Consider the following 27,500-nt stretch of genomic DNA (forward strand, 5'->3'; position numbering starts at 1 on the left):
GATCAGTGTTCAGATCAGTGTTCAGGTCAGTGTTCAGGTCAGTGTTCAGATCAGTGTTCAGGTCAGTGTTTAGGTCAGTGTTCAGGTCAGTGTTCAGGTCAGTGTTCAGGTCAGTGTTCAGGTCAGTGTTCAGATCAGTGTTCAGGTCAGTGTTTAGGTCAGTGTTCAGGTCAGTGTTCAGGTCAGTGTTTAGGTCAGTGTTCAGGTCAGTGTTCAGGTCAGTGTTCAGGTCAGTGTTTAGGTCAGTGTTCAGGTCAGTGTTTAGGTCAGTGTTCAGGTCAGTGTTCAGGTCAGTGTTCAGATCAGTGTTCAGATCAGTGTTCAGGTCAGTGTTCAGGTCAGTGTTCAGATCAGTGTTCAGGTCAGTGTTTAGGTCAGTGTTCAGGTCAGTGTTCAGGTCAGTGTTTAGGTCAGTGTTCAGGTCAGTGTTCAGGTCAGTGTTTAGGTCAGTGTTCAGGTCAGTGTTCAGGTCAGTGTTCAGGTCAGTGTTCAGGTCAGTGTTCAGATCAGTGTTTAGGTCAGTGTTCAGGTCAGTGTTCAGGTCAGTGTTCAGGTCAGTGTTTAGGTCAGTGTTCAGGTCAGTGTTCAGATCAGTGTTTAGGTCAGTGTTCAGGTCAGTGTTTAGGTCAGTGTTCAGGTCAGTGTTCAGATCAGTGTTCAGATCAGTGTTTAGGTCAGTGTTCAGGTCAGTGTTCAGGTCAGTGTTTAGGTCAGTGTTCAGGTCAGTGTTCAGGTCAGTGTTCAGGTCAGTGTTCAGATCAGTGTTTAGGTCAGTGTTCAGGTCAGTGTTCAGGTCAGTGTTTAGGTCAGTGTTCAGGTCAGTGTTTAGGTCAGTGTTTAGGTCAGTGTTTAGGTCAGTGTTCAGGTCAGTGTTCAGGTCAGTGTTTAGGTCAGTGTTCAGGTCAGTGTTCAGGTCAGTGTTTAGGTCAGTGTTCAGGTCAGTGTTCAGGTCAGTGTTCAGATCAGTGTTCAGGTCAGTGTTTAGGTCAGTGTTCAGGTCAGTGTTCAGGTCAGTGTTTAGGTCAGTGTTCAGGTCAGTGTTCAGGTCAGTGTTTAGGTCAGTGTTCAGGTCAGTGTTCAGGTCAGTGTTCAGATCAGTGTTCAGGTCAGTGTTCAGGTCAGTGTTCAGGTCAGTGTTCAGGTCAGTGTTCAGGTCAGTGTTCAGGTCAATGTTTAGGTCAGTGTTCAGTTCAGTGTTCAGGTCAGTGTTTAGGTCAGTGTTCAGGTCAGTGTTTAGGTCAGTGTTTAGGTCAGTGTTCAGGTCAGTGTTTAGGTCAGTGTTCAGGTCAGTGTTCAGGTCAGTGTTTACGTCAATGTTCAGGTCAGTGTTCAGGTCAGTGTTTAGGTCAGTGTTCAGGTCAGTGTTCAGGTCAGTGTTCAGGTCAGTGTTCAGATCAGTGTTCAGGTCAGTGTTCAGGTCAGTGTTCAGGTCAGTGTTCAGGTCAGTGTTCAGGTCAGTGTTCAGATCAGTGTTCAGGTCAGTGTTCAGGTCAGTGTTCAGGTCAGTGTTCAGGGAGGGCTGGAGGTCTTTAGAAGAAGGACATGATAGCAGGTTCTCATTTTCATTTTGTTGACTGTTGTATTTAAGGTCTTGTACCTACTTTTGTAATCATTCTGTGCTATTAATAAATTCACTGTTTTGATCCTAAGTTTCTTCCTGGGATCAAACGAAGCGCAGAAACTCATCAGACAAGGATTGAGTTCAGGTTCACCTCTGGAGTCCATGAAGCTCCACCAACACGTTATTACTAACCAGTTAGTAAAGAATAAAGTATCAACACAGAAGAATCCAACAGTGGTGACATTCATGGGTGTCCCAGTATGCAAGGGTCAGCCCCAGGAGAACTCACCCCGTACACCAGCTCGCCCACCATCCCGTTCCAGGTCTTGGTCTCGGGGTCTCGGGCCCCGTACTTCCCGTCGGGCACCACGGAGAGTTTGTACTTGATGCCCACGTGTTTGGCGATCTCTGCGGCCAGATCCACGCAGTAGCCCTCGTAGCGCTCGTTGCCGTCCGACTGCATATAGTTTTTCTTGTACATCACATACGGAGCTTCCTGTTAAAGTGTTGAGATCACGTCAGACCAGGTCGCAGCACACCTGTGCATGCACATGCGTGTGGGGGGGGGGGGGTCAACAGGTGGGGGCGGACATACATGCGCGGGGGGGGGGGGGGGGGGGGTCTACGACTACATACATCCTGGTCGCTCACGTTAGGGAAGAAGCTACTACATCAAAGCCCTCATGCTAACTTGAGATGGATGGAAGGAGGTGAATGAACACTTTTCCAGTTCATGGAGTAAAGGTCAGCGGCTGAGGAGACAATAGAGACTCTGGTGTTTGTTTCTAACTCGTAACTTCATCACTGATCCGGTGGATTCAAGTCTGGTGAGGAAGTATGTCTGTGTACTGCACTCAAAGAAAACACTCAAAGAAAATACTCAAAGAAAATACTCAAATATGAAGAAGAATCTTGAAAAGTTTAGATGAAACGTGTATTTTAAAAGTAGCTTCTCATGCTAACGCTGACGTCTGTCATTTACAAATGTTTACTTCAATGACTGACGTCTGGTTAGAGGTTCATAAAAACTATATTTTGACGATTCACGTCTTTTCATTTGACCAAACGTTGGATGACCGACGACCTCTTGGTGATGAAACTTCAACTTAATGTTACAAACACCAAGAGCAACAACGCCGGGAAATGCTGTTATACACATGCCAGGCCTGTAGGGGCGCTGTGAGCATATGACAAAGAAGAAGGCACGTCACATTTATCTGAACATAACATAATAAATATCAGTGTTTAAAAAGTCAACCGTGCTACACATTTGTTTGATTAGTCTTTATCCGTCTCTTTCATAAACTTTCATGAAGAATTACACTTTTTCAGGTTGAACTTCAATTATCTTCGTTACGAGACGCATGCTACGCTACATTAGCAACTTTATGTTCATGTCTATGAAGTCAATGACAAACTGAAAAGTTTGGACATGATATAAATGAATGGAATAAAATGAAATGTATGTTTTTTGCAAAAAATAAAAAGAGGTAGCCATGTATGCTAACATGCTAGTAGGTCATTAGCCACTTCAAGTTTTGTTAAATAATAACAATATTGGAACAAAGTTTGGGATCAACTCGACTTAGAAAAGAGCGTTTTTTAGTTTATTTGTTATTGAACTGACCTACTATTCAATTTTTGTGTTTCAATGCTAAAGTTAGCATTAGCAACAAAACAATCAAATTTATCCGGACCACTGCTGAGCAAGATTGCTAACAAGTTAAAGTGAAGCTAAAGTGAAACTAAAGTTTAGCTAAAGTGAAACTAAAGTCAAACTAGAGTGTAGCTAAAGTGTAGCTAAAGTGTAGCTAAACCAAAGCTAAAGTGAAACTAGAGTGTAGCTAAAGTGTAAATAAAGTGTAGCTAAAGTGTAGCTAAAGTGTAGCTAAAGTTTAGCTAAAGTGTAGCTAAAGTTTAGCTAAAGTGAAGCTAAAGTTTAGCTAAAGTGAAGCTAAAGTGAAGCTAAAGTGTAGCTAAAGCTAAACTAAAGTTTAGCTAAAGTGAAGCTAAAGTGTAGCTAAAGCAAAGCTAAAGTTTAGCTAAAGTTAAACTAAAGTGTAGCTAAAGTGAAACTTGAGTGTAGCTAAAGAGTAGCTAAAGTGTAAATAAAGTGTAGCTAAAGTGTAGCTAAAGTTTAGATAAAGTGTCGCTAAAGTTTAGCTAAAGTGAAGCTAAAGTTTAGTTAAAGTGTAGCTAAAGTGAAACTAGAGTGTAGCTAAAGTGTGGCTAAAGAGTAGCTAAAGTGTAAATAAAGTGTAGCTAAAGTGTAGCTAAAGTTTAGCTAAAGTGTCGCTAAAGTTTAGCTAAAGTGAAGCTAAAGTGTAGCTAAAGTTTAGCTAAAGTGAAGTTAAAGTTTAGTTAAAGTGTAGCTAAATCAAAGCTAAAGTGTAGCTAAAGTGTCGCTAAAGTTTAGCTAAAGTGAAGCTAAAGTTTAGTTAAAGTGTAGCTAAATCAAAGCTAAAGTGTAGCTAAAGTGTCGCTAAAGTTTAGCTAAAGTGAAGCTAAAGTTTAGTTAAAGAGTAGCTAAAGCAAAGCTAAAGTGTAGCTAACGTTACTCTGCAGTGAGGTGGGTCGCCGTGGTAACCGGCGATGCTCTCTGATGACAGGATGAGATGAAGATAAAGCGTCTCGTGGACGTGTGTGAGATTCATGACAGATGAACGTTTCATTCTGAATTTGTCCATCATGCAGCATGTTAGGCAAAGTCAGGAGGAAGTGGAGGAGCATGTTTTAAATGTAAGATAAGGAACACCTTATCGTACATTTAAACGCTCGTGGTGGCGACAGAACTTGAAATGACTTGAAGGAGGGATGAGCAGCTAAAGGTCGCGACCTTTGGTTGCTCATGTCCCGTCGGAGTGCAGATCATTTCACGCGTCGACCCGCGTCTCCGGCGCCGCCGACCCGTTACCTCATGAGACGGACACGCCGTTACTTACGTACGAATGCAAACACGATGACGTCTACGACTAGTTAGCAAAAATTGCCGTTATTGTGATGTCACTACTACGACAGCCCACCGGTGGAAAGAAAACAAAATGCTTTGACACCCACACGGATACAGTTGGAACACTCTCGTGCCTCGACTGTTTCAACATGTAGTGAGTGGATGGAAAGCAACTGAAAACAAAATAATTCTACCCTCCCAGGACAGATCGACAACAAGGACACCTTGACCTTGAGTGGCAGAAATCTTCAAGTCAAACACTAAAAACCTGCTCGTGAGTGTACCATAATAGTAGTGACCACAATTGTTCGGTTTTCCACAGAGGACGACTCGTTGGTGACCTGCTGATCCATTATAAATACAAATTTCTCAAACTCATTCCAGAAGCCGATCTGCAAGGACAAGAAGGTGGACAGTTACTACGGCGACGAGGAGGCGGTGACCTCTGACCTGGACTCGCTGCAGCAGGAGTAGGAGTTTCTCTATTGGTGGAAGTTACATAAGAAACGTTCGACGCCAGGATTAATAATAACTGCAGCAGGAACAACATCTGAGAAGCTGCTTCTGCACCAGAACTTTACTCTCAACATACGTCTAGTTTTACTACACAAGTACACAAATGATGGTTGTTTTACTTTGAAAACATGTTCCTGCTCAGAAAAATAGTTTTTATTTTCATGTATAGAGAATCAATAATTCTCCTAATATTTCATGATAAAATGTCTCAAATGTTCTTTTATATTATATGTAATAAATACTTAATTATACATTTTTTCTCAAACTACAGCTCATTTAAAAATCATTAGAAAATTCTGAAGAAATATTTGAACATTTACTGTGAAAAACACTTTAAAATGATTTGTAAACAAATATTTTTATTCTCCTAAAAATATATATTTAAATTTAAAGACAAAAATGTCTTTCTAACAATAATTGATAGAAAATAGTTTTGTGTGCAAATGAATAAACTGGATTATTGATGCTGTGTGTGTATAAATATATGTGTATATTAGCACACATGTTTGTGTAATAGATGTGTGTGTTAGATAAGTTGTGTGTGTGTACATATGTATGTGTCGTGTGTGAGCGGAGTTTCTGTGTGTGTGTGTGTGTGAGCAGAGGTGTTTGTAGTTGTGTATATGTGTGTGTGTGTGTGTGTGTGTGTGTGTGTGAGCAGAGGTGTTTGTAGTTGTGTATATGTGTGTGTGTGTGTGTGTGTGAGCAGAGGTGTTTGTAGTTGTGTATATGTGTGTGTGTGTGTGTGTGTGTGTGTGTGTGAGCAGAGGTGTTTGTAGTTGTGTATATGTGTGTGTGTGTGTGTGTGTGAGCAGAGGTGTTTGTAGTTGTGTATATGTGTGTGTGTGTGTGTGTGAGCAGAGGTGTGTGTAGTTGTGTTGACAGTACGGAGTCACCTCCAATCATTGGCAGCTCTCACAGGAACCTCGTCACAGTCAATGTGTGTCTGAGATTGTGACATTTGTGTAGTTGTCAAGTGTGAAGTGTTGGAGCAACACTTGCCACGTTGGCGTGTGAGTCGATGCGAGGTGTGTTGTCGTCTCGTCCGCTCACCTTGCGAGGTCCTCCCGTCTTCATCTCGTACACATCGATTGTGTAGTTCGCTCGACGGCCGAACGTGTCGAACTGGATGTTTCCTGTCATTCCTTGAACTTGAACCTGTCGCACAACAGACGTGAGACACACTAGCATCAAGCTAACACACAGCTGCTAGTACTGACAATACTACTAACACTAATAATACTGCAGCTGCTGGTACTAACAATACTACTAATACTAATAATACTGCAGCTGCTAGTACTGACAATACTACTAATACTAATAATACTGCAGCTGCTAGTACTAACAATACTACTAATACTAATAATACTGCAGCTGCTAGTACTGACAATACTACTAATACTAATAATACTGCAGATGCTAGTACTAACAATACTACTAATACTAATAATACTGCAGCTGCTAGTACTAACAATACTACTAATACTAATAATACTGCAGCTGCTACTACTAGTCTCATGACATCACAACAATTTTAATACACTATTTCTGTGAATACTGTGTGGTTGCTAATGTGCTAATGCTAAAGCATAACTATTTTGCATATATTAAAATAAACTTCTTAAAATTCTTCTCAAAGGTTTGTTACAACTTTGACTTCTTCCTTCAGTAAACAAGTCAATCTGATGCTAAAGGCTAGCATGCTGTGGACTAGATATGCTAATGCTAAAGCACAACAAACACTTAATGTACAACTTTAGTTGCTGCTAAACCACAAATGAACTGTCTCTGCTACACCTTCTTATACTACTTCATCTGCTGCCAGTCATACTACAAATATTCCTAGTTTCTTCTGGGAAGAGGCTGTTGACTGAAGCAGAATGAACTATTATTGTATTATTACCTCCTCCAAGGAGGTAAAACAGTATTGTTGCTGTGGTTTTATGCTGCTGTCTTGCTAGCCTCCTGCTAATGCTAATGCTACTGAAATATTCTGGATATTCTAGCAACAAGTATGCTAACATGTGTATTATTGACTAGAATATGTTAAAATATTCAGGATGTTGTAGCAACAAGTATGCTAACATGCTAACATGCTAACATGTGTATTATCGACCAGAATATGTTGAAATATTCAGGATGTTGTAGCAACAAGTATGCTAACATGCTAACATGCTAACAAGTGTATTATCGACCAGAAGATGTTGACACTGTACCATCTTCAGGGCTCGCTCGATGTCGATTCCTTGGCTCCACGGAACCGCCGGGTTCGCCAAACAGTCTCCGGCGCTTCCTCGGCGCGACACGTCCACACGCTGGCGCCGGAGGTAACGAAACGCTTCGGCCAGAACCAGGATGGAGTCGTGGGTCAGAGCCGACGTGTACTGAGGAGAGAGTGAGTCACAAGTTATGATAGTTATGATCCGGTTAATCTGGTTAAAAAAGTTGATCAGTGAATATTTCAAATGTTGGAACTTTGAATTTTTTTTAATAAATAATTGTATCATTTTTTCAATACTTTTTAAATATTTAAAAAAAAAGAAACAACATTTTCTAAATTCAATATATTTTAATTTAAAGTCTTTTAAATTCAATGTATTAATGTTGGTATAATAGAGTCTCCAGACTAAACCAACAGAGCTCAGAGCTACTGGATCAAATGTCCAAACATCGTCACATGATCGTCTACGTGTCTCATGATTGGTTGAGAGTTTGATCAGTAGCTCTGAGATCTGTTGGTTTAGTCTGGAGACTCTATTATAACAACATTTATATATTGCATTTAAAAGACTAGGAATTAAAAAATATAAAATTTACATCATTTATTTTACAATTATGGGATCTAGAATATCATATATATATATATACATATATACACATATATATATATATACACATATATATATCAAAGGTTGAACATTAGTTCAATCTTCTGATGCGTCTGATACACGATCATTATTCTTCATTAAGAAAATAGATCCAGTGGTGGTGAGATTCCTCGCTGACCTTGAGCGGAGTGTTTTTGGCTTCAGGAAACTCTCTTTCATCCAGACGCTCCCAGCGCTGGAGGAACTGCTGGACGATGGAGCTGTCGGGGCTGATGATCTGGAAGCCTGTGATGTTAGCTCCACCGGCGAACACTCTGTCCAGGCTCATGTTGGAGAAGCCCTGAGATCAGAGAAGATCATTAGCAGAAGAAACACCTTTGATCTGAGGATGAAGATCATCTGAAGTCACTCGTTCTGCTTCTGTCCTGAGAGGAAACACATGTTTCTCCAGGAGCTCCTTGAACGTCACGTTAGCTGGACTGAAAATACTGATGTTTTTAAGATACTTTGTTGATAAATGTCAAAACTATCTTCTTAACCTTTGACATCGATGGATGGAAGAATGAAGTGTGGATTGATGAGAGCGGGAGGGAGAGAAGGATGGATGGATGGATGGATGGATGGATGGATGGATGGATGGATGGATGGATGGATGGATGGATGGATGGATGGATGGATGGATGGATGGATGGATGGATGGATGGATGGATGGATGGATGGATGATGGATGATGAATGGATAAAAAGAATGATGGATGGATGATAGATGGATAAAATGAAAGATGGATGGATGATGGATGGATAAAAGGAAGGATGGATGGATGAGTGGATGATGAATGGAAGAATGAAGTGTGGATTGATGAGAGCGGGAGGGAGAGAAGAATGGATGGATGGATGATGGATGGATGGATGGATGGATGGATGGATGGATGGATGGATGGATGGATGGATGGATGGATGGATGGATGGATGGATGGATGGATGGATGGATGGATGGATGGATGGATGGATGAGTGGATGAGTGGATGATGAATGGAAGAATGAAGTGTGGATTGATGAGAGCGGGAGGGAGAGAAGGATGGATGGATGGATGATGGATGGATGGATGGATGGATGGATGGATGGATGATGGATGGATGGATGGATGGATGATGGATGGATGGATGGATGGATGGATGATGGATGGATGGATGGATGGATGGATGGATGGATGGATGGATGGATGGATGGATGGATGGATGGATGGATGGATGGATAAAAAGGAAGGATGAACATAACAATAATATTAACAAACTCACCAGGTTGGCCAAGATGTAGTGATATCCTCGACTGTTCTTTCCTGAGGTCACCACCTGGAGGTCACAGCAGGTCATTAGAGGTCACAGCAGGTCATAGAAGGTCACAGCAGGTCATTAGAGGTCACAGCAGGTCATAGAAGGTCACAGCAGGTCATTAGAGGTCACAGCAGGTCACAGAAGGTCACAAGAGTGAGTCAAAGTTTCACGTAAGAACGGGAGTTCTTCTATATTAAGGTCAAGAGAAGGTCCAGAGAAGGTCCAGAGAAGGTCCAGAGAAGGTCCAGAGAAGGTCCAGAGAAGGTCCAGAGAAGGTCCAGAACCTTCCTTAGGAGCTCCTCAGTCTTCATCACATGTTCTCTCTCGGTCTCTGTCCTTCAACAGAAACATTCAGATATTTTCACCGTTTGCTCGCGTCTGACTCGAATCTTCCTCATTTTCCCTCCGAGCTCTCGGTTTTAATGAAGAAACTCAGCAAAGCCCGGAATGTTCCGACGACAACGATTTCAATTTCAGATTCAAGACTTCATTAGAAGAAGAGCTTTTTAAACACGAAGAAACGTCTGGAAGTTTAGAGACGATCGTGACGCGTTTGAGACGCAAATGAAACATCTTTGAGTCGTGAAAATGACGAGGAAAAGTAAAATGTTTAATGTTCTTTTTCAGAGAAAAAATATTCTTAGTATTATCACAAAAAAATGAAAAATATTATCATGAAAGACTATTTTTCTTTCACGAAAAAAAGAAAGATAATAAGCTGGAAAAACAAAAGGTATTTATCATGAAAAACAAAAATATTATCATGAAAACCAGAAAGATAATGAGAAAATAAAATTAAAAAAACTATTATCACCAAAGTTTCACAAAAACAAAAAAAACAACAAATCAAGAGAAAGATCAGTGAAGAACTAAGAGATTTGATTGGATCAGTCACGTGTCAATCAAAACAGTGATGAAGAAGTGAAGCGAGGGAGTCTTCAGATGTTTGTGATCGACTCATGTTAGGAATTAAAAGTTATTTAACGACTGAAAGTGTTAATTCATCAACTTTACTTTTATCACTCATTTCCTGCTGAACCTTCATAGCGACGTCGTGACGATGATTAAATACAATCGATTGTGTTTCGTCAGCGACGAGTTCGTTGAGATCCGTGACCCAGATCTTCCTCTGATGGATCCACAAGAGTTTTATTTACAAGTTAAAAACAATCTTCCTCCGTCGGATGAATAACTTCCTGTCGGGATGATTGACGGCTGCAATTTCCTGTTCGTCGATATTTAGTTTCTGCGGCTTCGACGAGAGGAAAGTTTCAGAGTTTGTCGTGAGACTCTGACCTTCACTCTCTGGTTTGATCTCAGAAGCTGCATCTGGAAGTAACAAATATTTCAGCTGCTCCACTTTCACGCTCCTCCGGGAAACCAGCGCTTTTTCTGGGAACGTGAAACCGTCAGGACGCCGAGGAGGTCGAGGAGGTCGAGGAGGTCGAGGAGGAGAAGAACCTCCAGAGCATCGACCGCCTCCTACATTTTTAATGTTAACTGTCATCGATCCGACACCTGATAACCATGAGTCACGAGCTCGTCGACATCGATCAATACGTTGATCAGAATAATAAAGACATGGTTTGAGTTTCATAGTTGTTTTATAAAATCATAACTCAATGACGTCTATATTTGAAGGTCGAATATTTTATAAACATACCGTATTTTTCGGACTATAAGTCGCAGTTTTTTCCATAGTTTGTCCGCGACTTATACTCTGAGTGACTTATGTGTGAAATTATTACCACATTATTATATCATTTCACATGTTATTCTCACACTAAACCACCAGAGGGCGCTCTAGGCCTGTGTTGATCATTTCCACGTAGAAGAGGAAGCATCTTCTACCTCCGGAGTTAGTTAGTTGTTTAAAAGTGACACGAGGATGAAGAGTTATTTGGAGTTACACGGATGGTTTGGTAAACTAGTTAGTTATTGATGCTATAGTTCTCTGAATAACTCTTCATATGTTATGTTAACATACCAGGTTCTCACTTCATGTAACGGAACATTATTCTGTTGTTGCCTCTAGTTTTATTTTAATTCTCTTTCAAGATCACATGTCTGTTCTTGGATTTTATCAAATCAATTTCCCCCAAAAATGCGACTTATACTCCAGTGCGACTTATATATGTTTTTACTTCTTTATTATGTATTTTATGGCTGGACTCCGGAGGCACTTATAGTCCGGAGAATACGGTAATTTAATAAAGAAAATGGAATATGATATTTTTTTATACACATCAGTCACGTGATCGTCTGTGCGTCTCATGATTGGCTGAGGTATGAACTGGTGACCAAAGTTCCTGCAGCTTCATCCTCGACTCACAGACGAGGACGAGTAAACTTCATGTTCTCAAAAGTCACCGTGACTGTAGAGCTGATGTATCTTCACGTGATGAGGACGATCAACATCTCAAACTTGTTTGTTACGAGGAAGTTTGTTCAGCTGCAGCTGAGACTCTCGTCATCGAGCGCCAACATGAACAACAACCGTCTCTGTGTGAGCAGGTTCTCCAGGCTCTGCTGGAGACTCAGGCGAGGAGAAGGAGCTTCAGATGACGTCCTTCACGATCGTCACATCCTCACGACCTCTGCTGTGATCAGCAGCACAAAGTCACGTTCTCTCAACATCACGCGGGAATATAACGTTCGGATCTCAACGCATTGTTTCACGGTTTGAAGCTTTGACTGACGCAGACTCAACCTTCGACATGTCAAAGTTAAGAAGATACATCACAGTAGCAGAAGCTTCTGTTTCTGCGACGTCAGAAATATTTGCGGACGTCAAACCTGGATCTAGTACATCTCTGTATGTCCCGCGTTCTTTGATCTCCTTTTTCCTCATTGGGTCGCAATTAAAAATAATGAATTGATAAAAGATTTGCGATGATTAACTCGTCAGATTGTATAGTTTAAAGTCTTATCTTTCAACAGAGCAGTGGAGAGAAGAATCACAACTTTCTGAGCTATGCTACCAACAACATGCTAACCACAACAAGCTAACAACAACATGCTAACAACAACAAGTGAGTTAGTAAGTCATTTTTATTTATATAGCGCTTTTCCAGATCAGGTTCACAAAGCGATTAAACAATCAAAACAATATTCAATAAAGTATATACTTCAAAGGTCAAGATAACAGAGAGACAAACACAAGAGTCTCAGAAAATTAAGGAAAAGCCTGAACAAATAAAAACGTCTTGAGATGTTTCTTGAAGGAGTCAGTAGATCCATCAAGCCAAAGAGTGAGAAGATCATTCCAAAGCTTAGGAGCAACAGTCTGGAAGGATTTCTCTCCTCTGGTCCTGAACCGTGTGCGTGGAACCATAAGTAGATTCTGATCCACAGACCTCAGAGCCCGAGCTGGGGTGTAAGGCTGGATCAGATCACTGATGTAAGGAGGAGCCTGACCATGAATAGATCTGAAAGTAAGAACCAGAATTTTAAAGTTGATCCTGAAAGAAATTGGAAGCCAGTGAAGAGTTTGAAGGAGAAATGTGAGTTCTTCTACTAGAGCGGCTCAGAATTCTCGCTGCAGAGTTTTGTATGAACTGCAGGCGAGAAGATCCTTCTTGTTAAGACATGAAAACAAACTGTTACAATAGTCCAGACGAGAAGAAACAAACACATGGATTATAAGATCCAGATCATGTTCTGACAACATTTTCCTAAATTAAGAGATTTTTCTCAGTTGAAGGAAACAGTTTCTGGTCAGTTTTCTTCAGTGTTGAACAAGAGACATGTCTTCATCAAATACAACACCCAGGTTTCTCAGGCTCAGTTTGACAGACTGACCTAAGTCACCCAAGAACTGACTCAACCCTGGAATCTTATCATCAGGAGCAATCTTCTCTCTTGTTCACTAGTGCTGAAATATCACCCAAAGATACAGCAGTGAAGGAGGACCAAGAGGAGGAGAGGGGCTCAGAGACAGTAGGGGTTCCAAACAAAGGGGGAGAGATTTTCTCTTTGATCAATTTAATTTTGTCAATGAAAAACCTCAACAATGCATTGCTGTCAGCTTCACAGAAGACAGGCGTGATTTGAGGAGCAGGAGACACAAGAGAATTAATCGTGTCAAACAACACTTTGGGGTTTTTCTTATTTGCTGCTTGTAATCAGAACTAGCAGTTTCCACCATCTCATTGTAAGAAGACATCAGATCCCTGAGGTGAAGTCTGTGCACCTCAAGTTTAGTGGACTTCCAGAGACGCTCTGTCTTTCGACAAAGTCTCTTCAGACTCAGGAGATCTTCATTTGTCCAGGGGCACCGTTTTTTCTGAATTTTCAAGTTCGATTTAACAGGTGCCACTTGATCCAGTATTTCAACACAATGATCAGTGAAACAGTGAATCAAACTGTCCACGTCTGGGCAGTCATCAAAGGAAAGACGGTCAAACATAGCAGAAAAACTGTCTGCAGTATCGGCTGAGATGACACGCCTCTGAGACCTAACTTTCAAAGGCTTAGGTTCAGGGATGAAGTCCAGATTAAACAAGACAAGTCTAAAATGTGGCCTTTTTGATGAGTGGGTTCAGAAACATGTTCCTCAAAATTAAAGTTAAAGTTAAAAGTTCCTTAGCAGAGCAAGATGTGACGTCATCAACATGAAGATTAAAGTCTCAAATGAACAAGCTAACAACAACACGCTAAAAACAACAAGCTAACAACAACAAGCTAACAACAACAAGCTAACAACAACACGCTAACAACAACAAGCTAACAACGACAAGCATACAACAAAATCCAACAACAACATGCTAACAACAACAAGCTAACAACAAGCTTACAACAACATGCTAACAACAACAAGCTAACAACATCAAGCTAACATCATCGTGGTCCTGTTGAGTTCAGAACCTTCTCTCAGCTTCTTTTCACATCCTAACATTCCTGCTTCCAGGTCTAACTCCCACGAGCCTGCAGCAGTTTCTCTCCGTCCTCTGAGTGTCAGTGACTGGTCCTCGGGCAGAGAGGACACTCGTCTCTGTTATCGATGAAAAGCCTCAAAGGTGTTTAAACGTCGTCTTCAGCAGCGCGACACGTGTGAAGATCAAGCCTGAGGCAGATGTTCAACACCTCGAAACAGTTACATTCTTAGTGTGTTGATGATCCTAGTCCAGGATCTCAAGTTTACATGTTCAGGCCTTAAACACACACGTGCAAAAGGCTGTTTGCTGCCGGCTCAGTGGTCGCACTTGTGTTTGCTCAGCCTTTGTGAGATCTTCCCTCCGGCGAGGAGGCTATTTATAGTCACTCATTGTTGTTGCTGTTACGGGACAGTGTGTCCTACTTACATCAGGAGGCGACATAACAGTCAAGTGTTGATTTCACAGCTTAGAGAAGAAGCGTCTCCAGAGACGCGTCTGCGCCACGGACGACCAGGACGTACGATTATCGGCTCTGACGACCAGGACGTACGATTATCGACTCTGACGACCAGGACGTACGATTATCGGCTCTGACGACCAGGACGTACGATTATCGACTCTGACGATCAGGACGTACGATTATCGGCTCCAACGACCAGGACGTACGATAATCGACTCCGACGACCAGGACGTATGATAATCGCCTCTGATGACCAGGACGTATGATTATCGGCTCCGACGACCAGGACGTACGATAATCGCCTCTGACGATCAGGACGTACGATAATCGACTCCGACGACCAGGACGTACGATAATCGCCTCTGATGACCAGGACGTATGATTATCGGCTCTGACGACCAGGACGTACGATAATCGACTCTGACGACCAGGACGTACGATAATCGGCTCTGACGATCAGGACGTACGATAATCGGCTCTGACGACCAGGACGTACGATAATCGACTCTGACGACCAGGACGTACGATAATCGTAATGACGATCAGGACGTACGATTATCGGCTCCAACGACCAGGACGTATGATTATCGGCTCCGACGATCAGGACGTACGATAATCGGCTCCGACGATCAGGACGTACGATTATCGGCTCCGACCACCAGGACGTACGATAATCGCCTCTGATGACCAGGACGTACGATAATCGACTCCGACGACCAGGACGTACGATAATCGCCTCTGATGACCAGGACGTATGATTATCGGCTCCGACGACCAGGACGTACGATAATCGCCTCTGACGATCAGGACGTACGATTATCGGCTCCGACGACCAGGACGTACGATAATCGCCTCTGCCGACCAGGACGTACGATAATCGACTCTGACGATCAGGACGTACGATAATCGACTCTGACGATCAGGACGTACGATAATCGACTCTGACGACCAGGACGTACGATAATCGACTCTGACGACCAGGACGTACGATAATCGACTCTGACGACCAGGACGTACGATAATCGGCTCCGACGACCAGGACGTACGATAATCGACTCTGACGATCAGGACGTACGATAATCGACTCTGACGACCAGGACGTACGATAATCGACTCTGACGATCAGGACGTACGATAATCGACTCTGACGATCAGGACGTACGATAATCAACTCTGACGACAAAGACGTACGATAATCGGCTCCGACGACCAGGACGTACGATAATCGACTCTGACGATCAGGACGTACGATAATCAACTCTGACGACCAGGACGCACGATAATCGACTCTGACGACCAGGACGTACGATAATCGGCTCCGACGACCAGGACGTACGATAATCGACTCTGACGACCAGGATGTACGATAATCGACTCTGACGACCAGGACGTACGATAATCGACTCTGACGACCAGGACGTACCATAATCGACTCTGACGACCAGGACGTACCATAATCGACTCTGACGACCAGGACGTACGATAATCGACTCTGACGACCAGGACGTACGATAATCGACTCTGACGACCAGGACGTACGATAATCGACTCTGACGACCAGGACGTACGATAATCGACACTGACGACCAGGACGTACGATAATCGACTCTGACGACCAGGACGTACGATAATCAACTTTGACGACCAGGACGTACGATAATCGACTCTGACGACCAGGACGTACGATAATCAACTTTGACGACCAGGACGTACGATAATCGCCTTGGACGACCAGGACGTACGATAATCGCCTTGGACGACCAGGACGTACGATAATCGACTCTGACGACCAGGACGTACGATAATCGACTCTGACGACCAGGACGTACGATAATCGACTCTGACGACCAGGACGTACGATAATCAACTCTGACGACCAGGACGTACGATAATCGACTCTGACGACCAGGACGTACGATAATCGACTCTGACGATCAGGACGTACGATAATCGTAATGACGACCAGGACGTACGATAATCGACGCTGACGACCAGGTTGTACGATAATCGACTCTGACGACCAGGACGTACGATAATCGACTTTGACGACCAGGACGTACGATAATCGACTCTGACGACCAGGACGTACGATAATCAACTTTGACGACCAGGACGTACGATAATCGCCTTGGACGACCAGGACGTACGATAATCGCCTTGGACGACCAGGACGTACGATAATCGACTCTGACGACCAGGACGTACGATAATCGACTCTGACGACCAGGACGTACGATAATCGACTCTGACGACCAGGACGTACGATAATCAACTCTGACGACCAGGACGTACGATAATCGACTCTGACGATCAGGACGTACGATAATCGACTCTGACGATCAGGACGTACGATAATCGACTCTGACGACCAGGACGTACGATAATCGACTTTGACGACCAGGACGTACGATAATCGACTCTGACGACCAGGACGTACGATAATCGCCTTGGACGACCAGGACGTACGATAATCGACTCTGACGACCAGGACGTACGATAATCAACTCTGACGACCAGGACGTACGATAATCGACTCTGACGACCAGGACGTACGATAATCGACTCTGACGACCAGGACGTATGATAATCGACTCTGACGACCAGGACGTACGATAATTGACTCTGACGACCAGGATGTACGATAATCGACTCTGACGACCAGGACGTACGATAATCGACTCTGACGACCAGGACGTACGATAATCGACTCTGACGACCAGGACGTACGATAATCGACTCTGACGACCAGGACGTACGATAATCGACTCTGACGATCAGGACGTACGATAATCGACTCCGACGACCAGGACGTACGATAATCGACTCCGACGACCAGGACGTACGATAATCGACTCTGACGATCAGGACGTACGATAATCGACGCTGTCGACCAGGACGTACGATAATCGACTCTGACGACCAGGACGTACGATAATCGACTCCGACGACCAGGACGTACGATAATCGACTCTGACGACCAGGACGTACGATAATCGACGCTGACGACCAGGACGTACGATAATCGACGCTGACGACCAGGACGTACGATAATCGACTCTGACGACCAGGACGTACGATAATCGACTCTGACGACCAGGACGTACGATAATCGACGCTGACGACCAGGACGTACGATAATAGACTTTGACGACCAGGACGTACGATAATCGACTCTGACGACCAGGACGTACGATAATCGACTCTGACGACCAGGACGTACGATAATCGACTCTGACGACCAGAACGTACGATAATCGACGCTGACGACCAGGACGTACAATAATCGACTCTGACGACCAGAACGTACGATAATCGACTCTGACGACCAGGACGTACGATAATCGACTCTGACGACCAGAACGTACGATAATCGACTCTGACGACCAGGACGTACGATAATCGACTCTGACGACCAGGACGTACGATAATCGACTCTGACGACCAGGACGTACGATAATCAACTCTGACGACCAGGACGTACGATAATCGACTCTGACGACCAGGACGTACGATAATCGACTCTGACGACCAGGACGTACGATAATCGACTCTGAATACCAGGACGTACGATAATCGACGCTGACGACCAGGACGTACGATAATCGACTCTGACGACCAGGACGTACGATAATCGACGCTGACGACCAGGACGTACGATAATCGACGCTGACGACCAGGACGTACGATAATTGACGCTGACGACCAGGACGTACGATAATCGCCTTGGACGACCAGGACGTACGATAATTGACGCTGACGACCAGGACGTACGATAATCGACTCTGACGACCAGGACGTATGATAATTGACGCTGACGACCAGGACGTACGATAATCGACTCTGACGACCAGGACATACGATAATTGACGCTGACGACCAGGACGTACGATTATCGACTCTGACGACCAGGACGTACGATAATCGACTCTGACGACCAGGACGTACGATAATTGACGCTGACGACCAGGACGTACGATAATCGACTCTGACGACCAGGACGTATGATAATTGACGCTGACGACCAGGACGTACGATAATCGACTCTGACGACCAGGACGTACGATAATCGACGCTGACGACCAGGACGTACGATAATCGACGCTGACGACCAGGACGTACGATAATCGACGCTGACGACCAGGACGTACGATAATCGACTCTGACGACCAGGACGTACGATAATTGACGCTGACGACCAGGACGTACGATAATCGACTCTGACGACCAGGACGTATGATAATTGACGCTGACGACCAGGACGTACGATAATCAACTCTGACGACCAGGACGTACGATAATCGACTCTGACGACCAGGACGTACGATAATTGACGCTGACGACCAGAACGTACGATAATCGACTCTGACGACCAGGACGTACGATAATCGACTCTGACGACCAGGACGTACGATAATCGACTCTGACGACCAGGACGTACGATAATCGACTCTGACGACCAGGACGTACGATAATCGACGCTGACGACCAGGACGTACGATAATCGACTCTGACGACCAGGACGTACGATAATCGGCTCTGACGACCAGGACGTACGATAATCGACTCTGACGACCAGGACGTACGATAATCGACTCTGACGACCAGGACGTACGATAATCGACTCTGACGACCAGGACGTACGATAATCGACGCTGACGACCAGGACGTACGATAATCGACTCTGACGACCAGGACGTACGATAATCGACTCTGACGACCAGGACGTACGATAATCGACTCTGACGACCAGGACGTACGATAATCGGCTCTGACGACCAGGACGTACGATAATCGACTCTGACGACCAGGACGTACGATAATCGACTCTGACGACCAGGACGTACGATAATCGACGCTGACGACCAGGACGTACGATAATCGGCTCTGACGACCAGGACGTACGATAATCGACTCTGACGACCAGGACGTACGATAATCGACTCTGACGACCAGGACGTACGATAATCGACTCTGACGACCAGGACGTACGATAATCGACTCTGACGACCAGGACGTACGATAATCGACGCTGACGACCAGGACGTACGATAATCGACTCTGACGACCAGGACGTACGATAATCGACTCTGACGACCAGGATGTACGATAATCGACTCTGACGACCAGGACGTACGATAATCGACTCTGACGACCAGGACGTACGATAATCGACGCTGACGACCAGGACGTACGATAATAGACTTTGACGACCAGGACGTACGATAATCGACTCTGACGACCAGGACGTACGATAATCGACTCTGACGACCAGGACGTACGATAATCGACTCTGACGACCAGAACGTACGATAATCGACGCTGACGACCAGGACGTACGATAATCGACTCTGACGACCAGAACGTACGATAATCGACTCTGACGACCAGGACGTACGATAATCGACTCTGACGACCAGAACGTACGATAATCGACTCTGACGACCAGGACGTACGATAATCGACTCTGACGACCAGGACGTACGATAATCGACTCTGACGACCAGGACGTACGATAATCGACTCTGACGACCAGGACGTACGATAATCGACTCTGACGACCAGGACGTACGATAATCAACTCTGACGACCAGGACGTACGATAATCGACTCTGACGACCAGGACGTACGATAATCGACTCTGACGACCATGACGTACGATAATCGACTCTGAATACCAGGACGTACGATAATCGACGCTGACGACCAGGACGTACGATAATCGACTCTGACGACCAGGACGTACGATAATCGACGCTGACGACCAGGACGTACGATAATCGACGCTGACGACCAGGACGTACGATAATTGACGCTGACGACCAGGACGTACGATAATCGACTCTGACGACCAGGACGTACGATAATCGACTCTGACGACCAGGACGTACGATAATCGGCTCTGACGACCAGGACGTACGATAATCGACTCTGACGACCAGGACGTACGATAATCGACTCTGACGACCAGGACGTACGATAATCGACGCTGACGACCAGGACGTACGATAATCGGCTCTGACGACCAGGACGTACGATAATCGACTCTGACGACCAGGACGTACGATAATCGACTCTGACGACCAGGACGTACGATAATCGACTCTGACGACCAGGACGTACGATAATCGACTCTGACGACCAGGACGTACGATAATCGACGCTGACGACCAGGACGTACGATAATCGACTCTGACGACCAGGACGTACGATAATCGACTCTGACGACCAGGACGTACGATAATCGACTCTGACGACCAGGACGTACGATAATCGACTCTGACGACCAGGACGTACGATAATCGACGCTGACGACCAGGACGTACGATAATAGACTTTGACGACCAGGACGTACGATAATCGACTCTGACGACCAGGACGTACGATAATCGACTCTGACGACCAGGACGTACGATAATCGACTCTGACGACCAGAACGTACGATAATCGACGCTGACGACCAGGACGTACGATAATCGACTCTGACGACCAGAACGTACGATAATCGACTCTGACGACCAGGACGTACGATAATCGACTCTGACGACCAGAACGTACGATAATCGACTCTGACGACCAGGACGTACGATAATCGACTCTGACGACCAGGACGTACGATAATCGACTCTGACGACCAGGACGTACGATAATCAACTCTGACGACCAGGACGTACGATAATCGACTCTGACGACCAGGACGTACGATAATCGACTCTGACGACCATGACGTACGATAATCGACTCTGAATACCAGGACGTACGATAATCGACGCTGACGACCAGGACGTACGATAATCGACTCTGACGACCAGGACGTACGATAATCGACGCTGACGACCAGGACGTACGATAATCGACGCTGACGACCAGGACGTACGATAATTGACGCTGACGACCAGGACGTACGATAATCGACTCTGACGACCAGGACGTACGATAATCGACTCTGACGACCAGGACGTACGATAATTGACGCTGACGACCAGGACGTACGATAATCGACTCTGACGACCAGGACGTATGATAATTGACGCTGACGACCAGGACGTACGATAATCGACTCTGACGACCAGGACGTACGATAATCGACGCTGACGACCAGGACGTACGATAATCGACGCTGACGACCAGGACGTACGATAATTGACGCTGACGACCAGGACGTACGATAATCGACTCTGACGACCAGGACGTACGATAATTGACGCTGACGACCAGGACGTACGATAATCGACTCTGACGACCAGGACGTACGATAATCGACTCTGACGACCAGGACGTACGATAATTGACGCTGACGACCAGGACGTACGATAATTGACGCTGACGACCAGGACGTACGATAATCGGCTCTGACGACCAGGACGTACGATAATCGACTCTGACGACCAGGACGTACGATAATCGACTCTGACGACCAGGACGTACGATAATCGACGCTGACGACCAGGACGTACGATAATCGACTCTGACGACCAGGACGTACGATAATCGACTCTGACGACCAGGACGTACGATAATCGACTCTGACGACCAGGACGTACGATAATCGACTCTGACGACCAGGACGTACGATAATCGACGCTGACGACCAGGACGTACGATAATCGACTCTGAATACCAGGACGTACGATAATCGACGCTGACGACCAGGACGTACGATAATCGACTCTGACGACCAGGACGTACGATAATCGTCACTGACGACCAGGACGTACGATAATCGACGCTGACGACCAGGACGTACGATAATCGACGCTGACGACCAGGACGTACGATAATCGTCACTGACGACCAGGACGTACGATAATCGACTCTGACGATCAGGACGTACGATAATCGACTCTGACGACCAGGACGTACGATAATCGACTCCGACGACCAGGACGTACGATAATCGACTCTGACGATCAGGACGTACGATAATCGACTCTGACGACCAGGACGTACGATAATCGACTCTGACGACCAGGACGTACGATAATCGACGCAGAGGATCGTAACGTTGCTTTAATGACTGTGGAACGAAGGACGAAGATGCTCTTCGTGAAGAAAGTGCTGCCGTCTGTGAAAATCCTCCGAGGACATGAAGACGGTTGTGAAGTCAAGGTCGAGTCCAGGATGAGAGAAAGAGGATAATGAAGATGAATTATGTAAACGGACGAGAACCTTCACGGTGAGCAGGATTAACACTCGCTGGTGTTTGTTCTCAGATCCTAATTGTTTCTGATCCGAGGAGGAACTCAAGGCCACAAACACTCGACGTGTTCCAAACGTTCATCACTTCCAGGACACTCACCCGAGTCTTTAAACACTTCATCTCAGTTCTCACTGCAGGAGAAACATGAGCCTCAGTGGAATTCACAATCTCACACTTATCTTCAAAGAAGATTCAGTTTGAAGAACAACAACCAACACATTAAGAATTTAGAGAAAGATTCAAATCATTGGATGTTTACTGTAGATTCATCTTGAGCAGAAACAAACGTGTCATGACGAGATGATGTTTCAAAGTCAGCTCTGATCGCTCGTCTTCAGACTTCCTTCTCTGCGTCTCATGTCGTCACTCAGACCTTCATCCAGATCCAGACGAAGCTTCTTCAGAAAGAAACGCTGGACTGATCAGGAGCAGATCTGAGCCTTCATTGAAAACAAACTTCAACGACTCGAACTGTGACGATTCTGAAGTCGCTCTTGAGTTGAACTTCAACATCGTTTATGAAAGTGATGAATGAAATGAGTTGATATGAGAAGATCTTTCAGAGCAGCAGCAGAAGACAAGTTCACACCTTTAACCCTTAACCTTAACCCTGACCTTTACACCAGAGAGACTTTCCAATGACCTTCACGTGTTTGCTTCTCTTTAGTCGTCCTCGTCTTCTCAGAACGACTTCCTATAGTTGAGAAGAAGTTTTTCTTACAATCAGCTGCGTCAGGAATTATTGCTCAAAGGCTCCTGACGTTCAACTACAGACCTTCAGGCTTGAGCGAGAAGAGTTTGTGTGAAAGTTGTTTGTGTCCTAAAGTGCTGAGTCATGAGTAAACCTGAAGCGAGAAGCGAATCTAAAATTACTCCTCATAGATCACGTCGTCCTCACTGAGCCGGACCGTCGGGAACATCGCGGCCGACACTAGGGAACGTGGCGACCTGGAACCAGCGGAGGCTTCACGACGTCGTACCTGCTCCAGGATGGAGTTGATCCTCTGCACCTCGCAGTCCACCAGGAAGCGCTTCTCCTGCCGCCGGTCCATCTCCTCGATGATGCGCCGGTACTCGATGGGATCCACCACGTTCCCCACGGAGCGAGCGGTCACCTGCCAGTTGTTGGCCACGGCCGACTCCATGATGGCCTGAAGGATGGAGAAGCCTGGAGGAGACGAGGAGGAGACGAGGAGGATCACCATCGTGAGGCACAACAACGATGGAAACCACGACATGAAGCTTCGTTGACGTCACTAGAGTCCACCTCGACGTGAAGCGACGAGTCTTGAAGGTCCTACAGTGATGTGCAGCCTCATGATAACCGTGATGAGTTCACTGAGAGGGTTTGAGACTAAAGAAGTTTGAGTGGATGAACATGTTTGAGTCAGAAAGTGAGTCGAGTCTTTTGAAGGTTTGTTGAAGAGTTGATTATTTTTAACTTATGTTGTTAAAAAGAATGTCCACACTCATGTCCACACTCATGTCCACACTCATGTCAACACTCATGTCCACACTCGTGTCAACACTCATGTCCACACTCATGTCCACACTCATGTCCACACTCATGTCCACACTCATGTCCACACTCATGTCCACACTCATGTCCACACTCATGTCAACACTCATGTCAACACTCATGTCAACACTCATGTCAACACTCATGTCCACACTCGTGTCAACACTCATGTCCACACTCATGTCCACACTCATGTCCACACTCATGTCCACACTCATGTCCACACTCATGTCAACACTCATGTCAACACTCATGTCAACACTCATGTCCACACTCATGTCAACACTCATGTCAACACTCATGTCCACACTCATGTCCACACTCATGTCAACACTCATGTCCACACTCATGTCCACACTCATGTCCACACTCATGTCAACACTCATGTCCACACTCATGTCCACACTCATGTCCACACTCATGTCCACACTCATGTCAACACTCATGTCCACACTCATGTCCACACTCATGTCAACACTCATGTCCACACTCATGTCAACACTCATGTCCACACTCATGTCCACACTCATGTCCACACTCATGTCCACACTCATGTCAACACTCATGTCCACACTCATGTCCACACTCATGTCAACACTCATGTCCACACTCATGTCCACACTCATGTCCACACTCATGTCAACACTCATGTCCACACTCATGTCCACACTCATGTCCACACTCATGTCCACACTCATGTCCACACTCATGTCAACACTCATGTCAACACTCATGTCCACACTCATGTCCACACTCATGTCAACACTCATGTCAACACTCATGTCCACACTCATGTCCACACTCATGTCCACACTCATGTCCACACTCATGTCCACACTCATGTCAACACTCATGTCAACACTCATGTCCACACTCATGTCCACACTCATGTCCACACTCATGTCCACACTCATGTCAACACTCATGTCAACACTCATGTCAACACTCATGTCAACACTCATGTCAACACTCATGTTAACACTCATGTCCACACTCATGTCAACACTCATGTCAACACTCATGTTAACACTCATGTCCACACTCATGTCAACACTCATGTCCACACTCATGTCCACACTCATGTCAACACTCATGTCAACACTCATGTTAACACTCATGTCCACACTCATGTCAACACTCATGTCCACACTCATGTCCACACTCATGTCCACACTCATGTCAACACTCATGTTAACACTCATGTCCACACTCATGTCAACACTCATGTTAACACTCATGTCCACACTCATGTCAACACTCATGTCCACACTCATGTCAACACTCATGTCAACACTCATGTCCACACTCATGTCCACACTCATGTCAACACTCATGTCCACACTCATGTCCACACTCATGTCCACACTCATGTCAACACTCATGTCAACACTCATGTCCACACTCATGTCCACACTCATGTCAACACTCATGTCCACACTCATGTCCACACTCATGTCCACACTCATGTCAACACTCATGTTAACACTCATGTCCACACTCATGTCAACACTCATGTCTACACTCATGTCCACACTCATGTCAACACTCATGTCCACACTCATGTCCACACTCATGTCCACACTCATGTCAACACTCATGTCAACACTCATGTCCACACTCATGTCCACACTCATGTCAACACTCATGTCAACACTCATGTCCACACTCATGTCCACACTCATGTCCACACTCATGTCCACACTCATGTCCACACTCATGTCAACACTCATGTCAACACTCATGTCCACACTCATGTCCACACTCATGTCCACACTCATGTCCACACTCATGTCCACACTCATGTCAACACTCATGTCAACACTCATGTCAACACTCATGTCAACACTCATGTCAACACTCATGTTAACACTCATGTCCACACTCATGTCAACACTCATGTCAACACTCATGTTAACACTCATGTCCACACTCATGTCAACACTCATGTCCACACTCATGTCCACACTCATGTCAACACTCATGTCAACACTCATGTCAACACTCATGTTAACACTCATGTCCACACTCATGTCAACACTCATGTCCACACTCATGTCCACACTCATGTCCACACTCATGTCAACACTCATGTTAACACTCATGTCCACACTCATGTCAACACTCATGTTAACACTCATGTCCACACTCATGTCAACACTCATGTCCACACTCATGTCAACACTCATGTCAACACTCATGTCCACACTCATGTCCACACTCATGTCAACACTCATGTCCACACTCATGTCCACACTCATGTCCACACTCATGTCAACACTCATGTCAACACTCATGTCCACACTCATGTCCACACTCATGTCAACACTCATGTCCACACTCATGTCCACACTCATGTCCACACTCATGTCAACACTCATGTTAACACTCATGTCCACACTCATGTCAACACTCATGTCCACACTCATGTCCACACTCATGTCAACACTCATGTCCACACTCATGTCCACACTCATGTCCACACTCATGTCAACACTCATGTCAACACTCATGTCCACACTCATGTCCACACTCATGTCAACACTCATGTCCACACTCATGTCCACACTCATGTCAACACTCATGTCAACACTCATGTCCACACTCATGTCAACACTCATGTCAACACTCATGTCCACACTCATGTCCACACTCATGTCAACACTCATGTCCACACTCATGTCCACACTCATGTCCACACTCATGTCAACACTCATGTCCACACTCATGTCCACACTCATGTCCACACTCATGTCCACACTCATGTCCACACTCATGTCAACACTCATGTCAACACTCATGTCCACACTCATGTCAACACTCATGTCAACACTCATGTCCACACTCATGTCAACACTCATGTCCACACTCATGTCAACACTCATGTCAACACTCATGTCCACACTCATGTCCACACTCATGTCAACACTCATGTCCACACTCATGTCCACACTCATGTCCACACTCATGTCAACACTCATGTCCACACTCATGTCCACACTCATGTCAACACTCATGTCCACACTCATGTCCACACTCATGTCAACACTCATGTCCACACTCATGTCCACACTCATGTCCACACTCATGTCCACACTCATGTCCACACTCATGTCAACACTCATGTCAACACTCATGTCCACACTCATGTCAACACTCATGTCCACACTCATGTCAACACTCATGTCAACACTCATGTCCACACTCATGTCCACACTCATGTCCACACTCATGTCCACACTCATGTCCACACTCATGTCCA

The 27,500-nt window shown here is 45.2% G+C and overlaps 1 protein-coding gene across 8 annotated transcripts in view; it reads right to left on the bottom strand.

The window, feature by feature from the left end:
* Positions 1 to 27,500, bottom strand: part of LOC148065653 (glutamate receptor 3-like) — a 93,285-nt gene that overhangs the window by 25,559 nt on the left and 40,226 nt on the right. For all 8 annotated transcript variants that reach the window (XR_015713336.1, XR_015713335.1, XR_015713337.1 and 5 more), the window contains exons 4-10: positions 23,703 to 23,890; positions 9,153 to 9,206; positions 8,034 to 8,195; positions 7,244 to 7,411; positions 6,081 to 6,185; positions 4,796 to 4,903; positions 1,851 to 2,057 (exon numbers count right to left, since the gene is read on the bottom strand). Coding sequence is in view for 5 of the 8 variants with exons in the window: in XM_087807938.1 (XP_087664064.1) it covers positions 1,851 to 2,057; positions 4,796 to 4,903; positions 6,081 to 6,185; positions 7,244 to 7,411; positions 8,034 to 8,195; positions 9,153 to 9,206; positions 23,703 to 23,890 (992 nt within the window). In the remaining 3 variants the exon portion in view is untranslated. The remainder of the gene's footprint in view (positions 1 to 1,850; positions 2,058 to 4,795; positions 4,904 to 6,080; positions 6,186 to 7,243; positions 7,412 to 8,033; positions 8,196 to 9,152; positions 9,207 to 23,702; positions 23,891 to 27,500) is intronic.

Source organism: Callionymus lyra, chromosome 14, assembly GCF_982586985.1.
Source record: "Callionymus lyra chromosome 14, fCalLyr1.hap1.1, whole genome shotgun sequence".
Taxonomy (NCBI): Eukaryota; Metazoa; Chordata; class Actinopteri; order Syngnathiformes; family Callionymidae; genus Callionymus; species Callionymus lyra.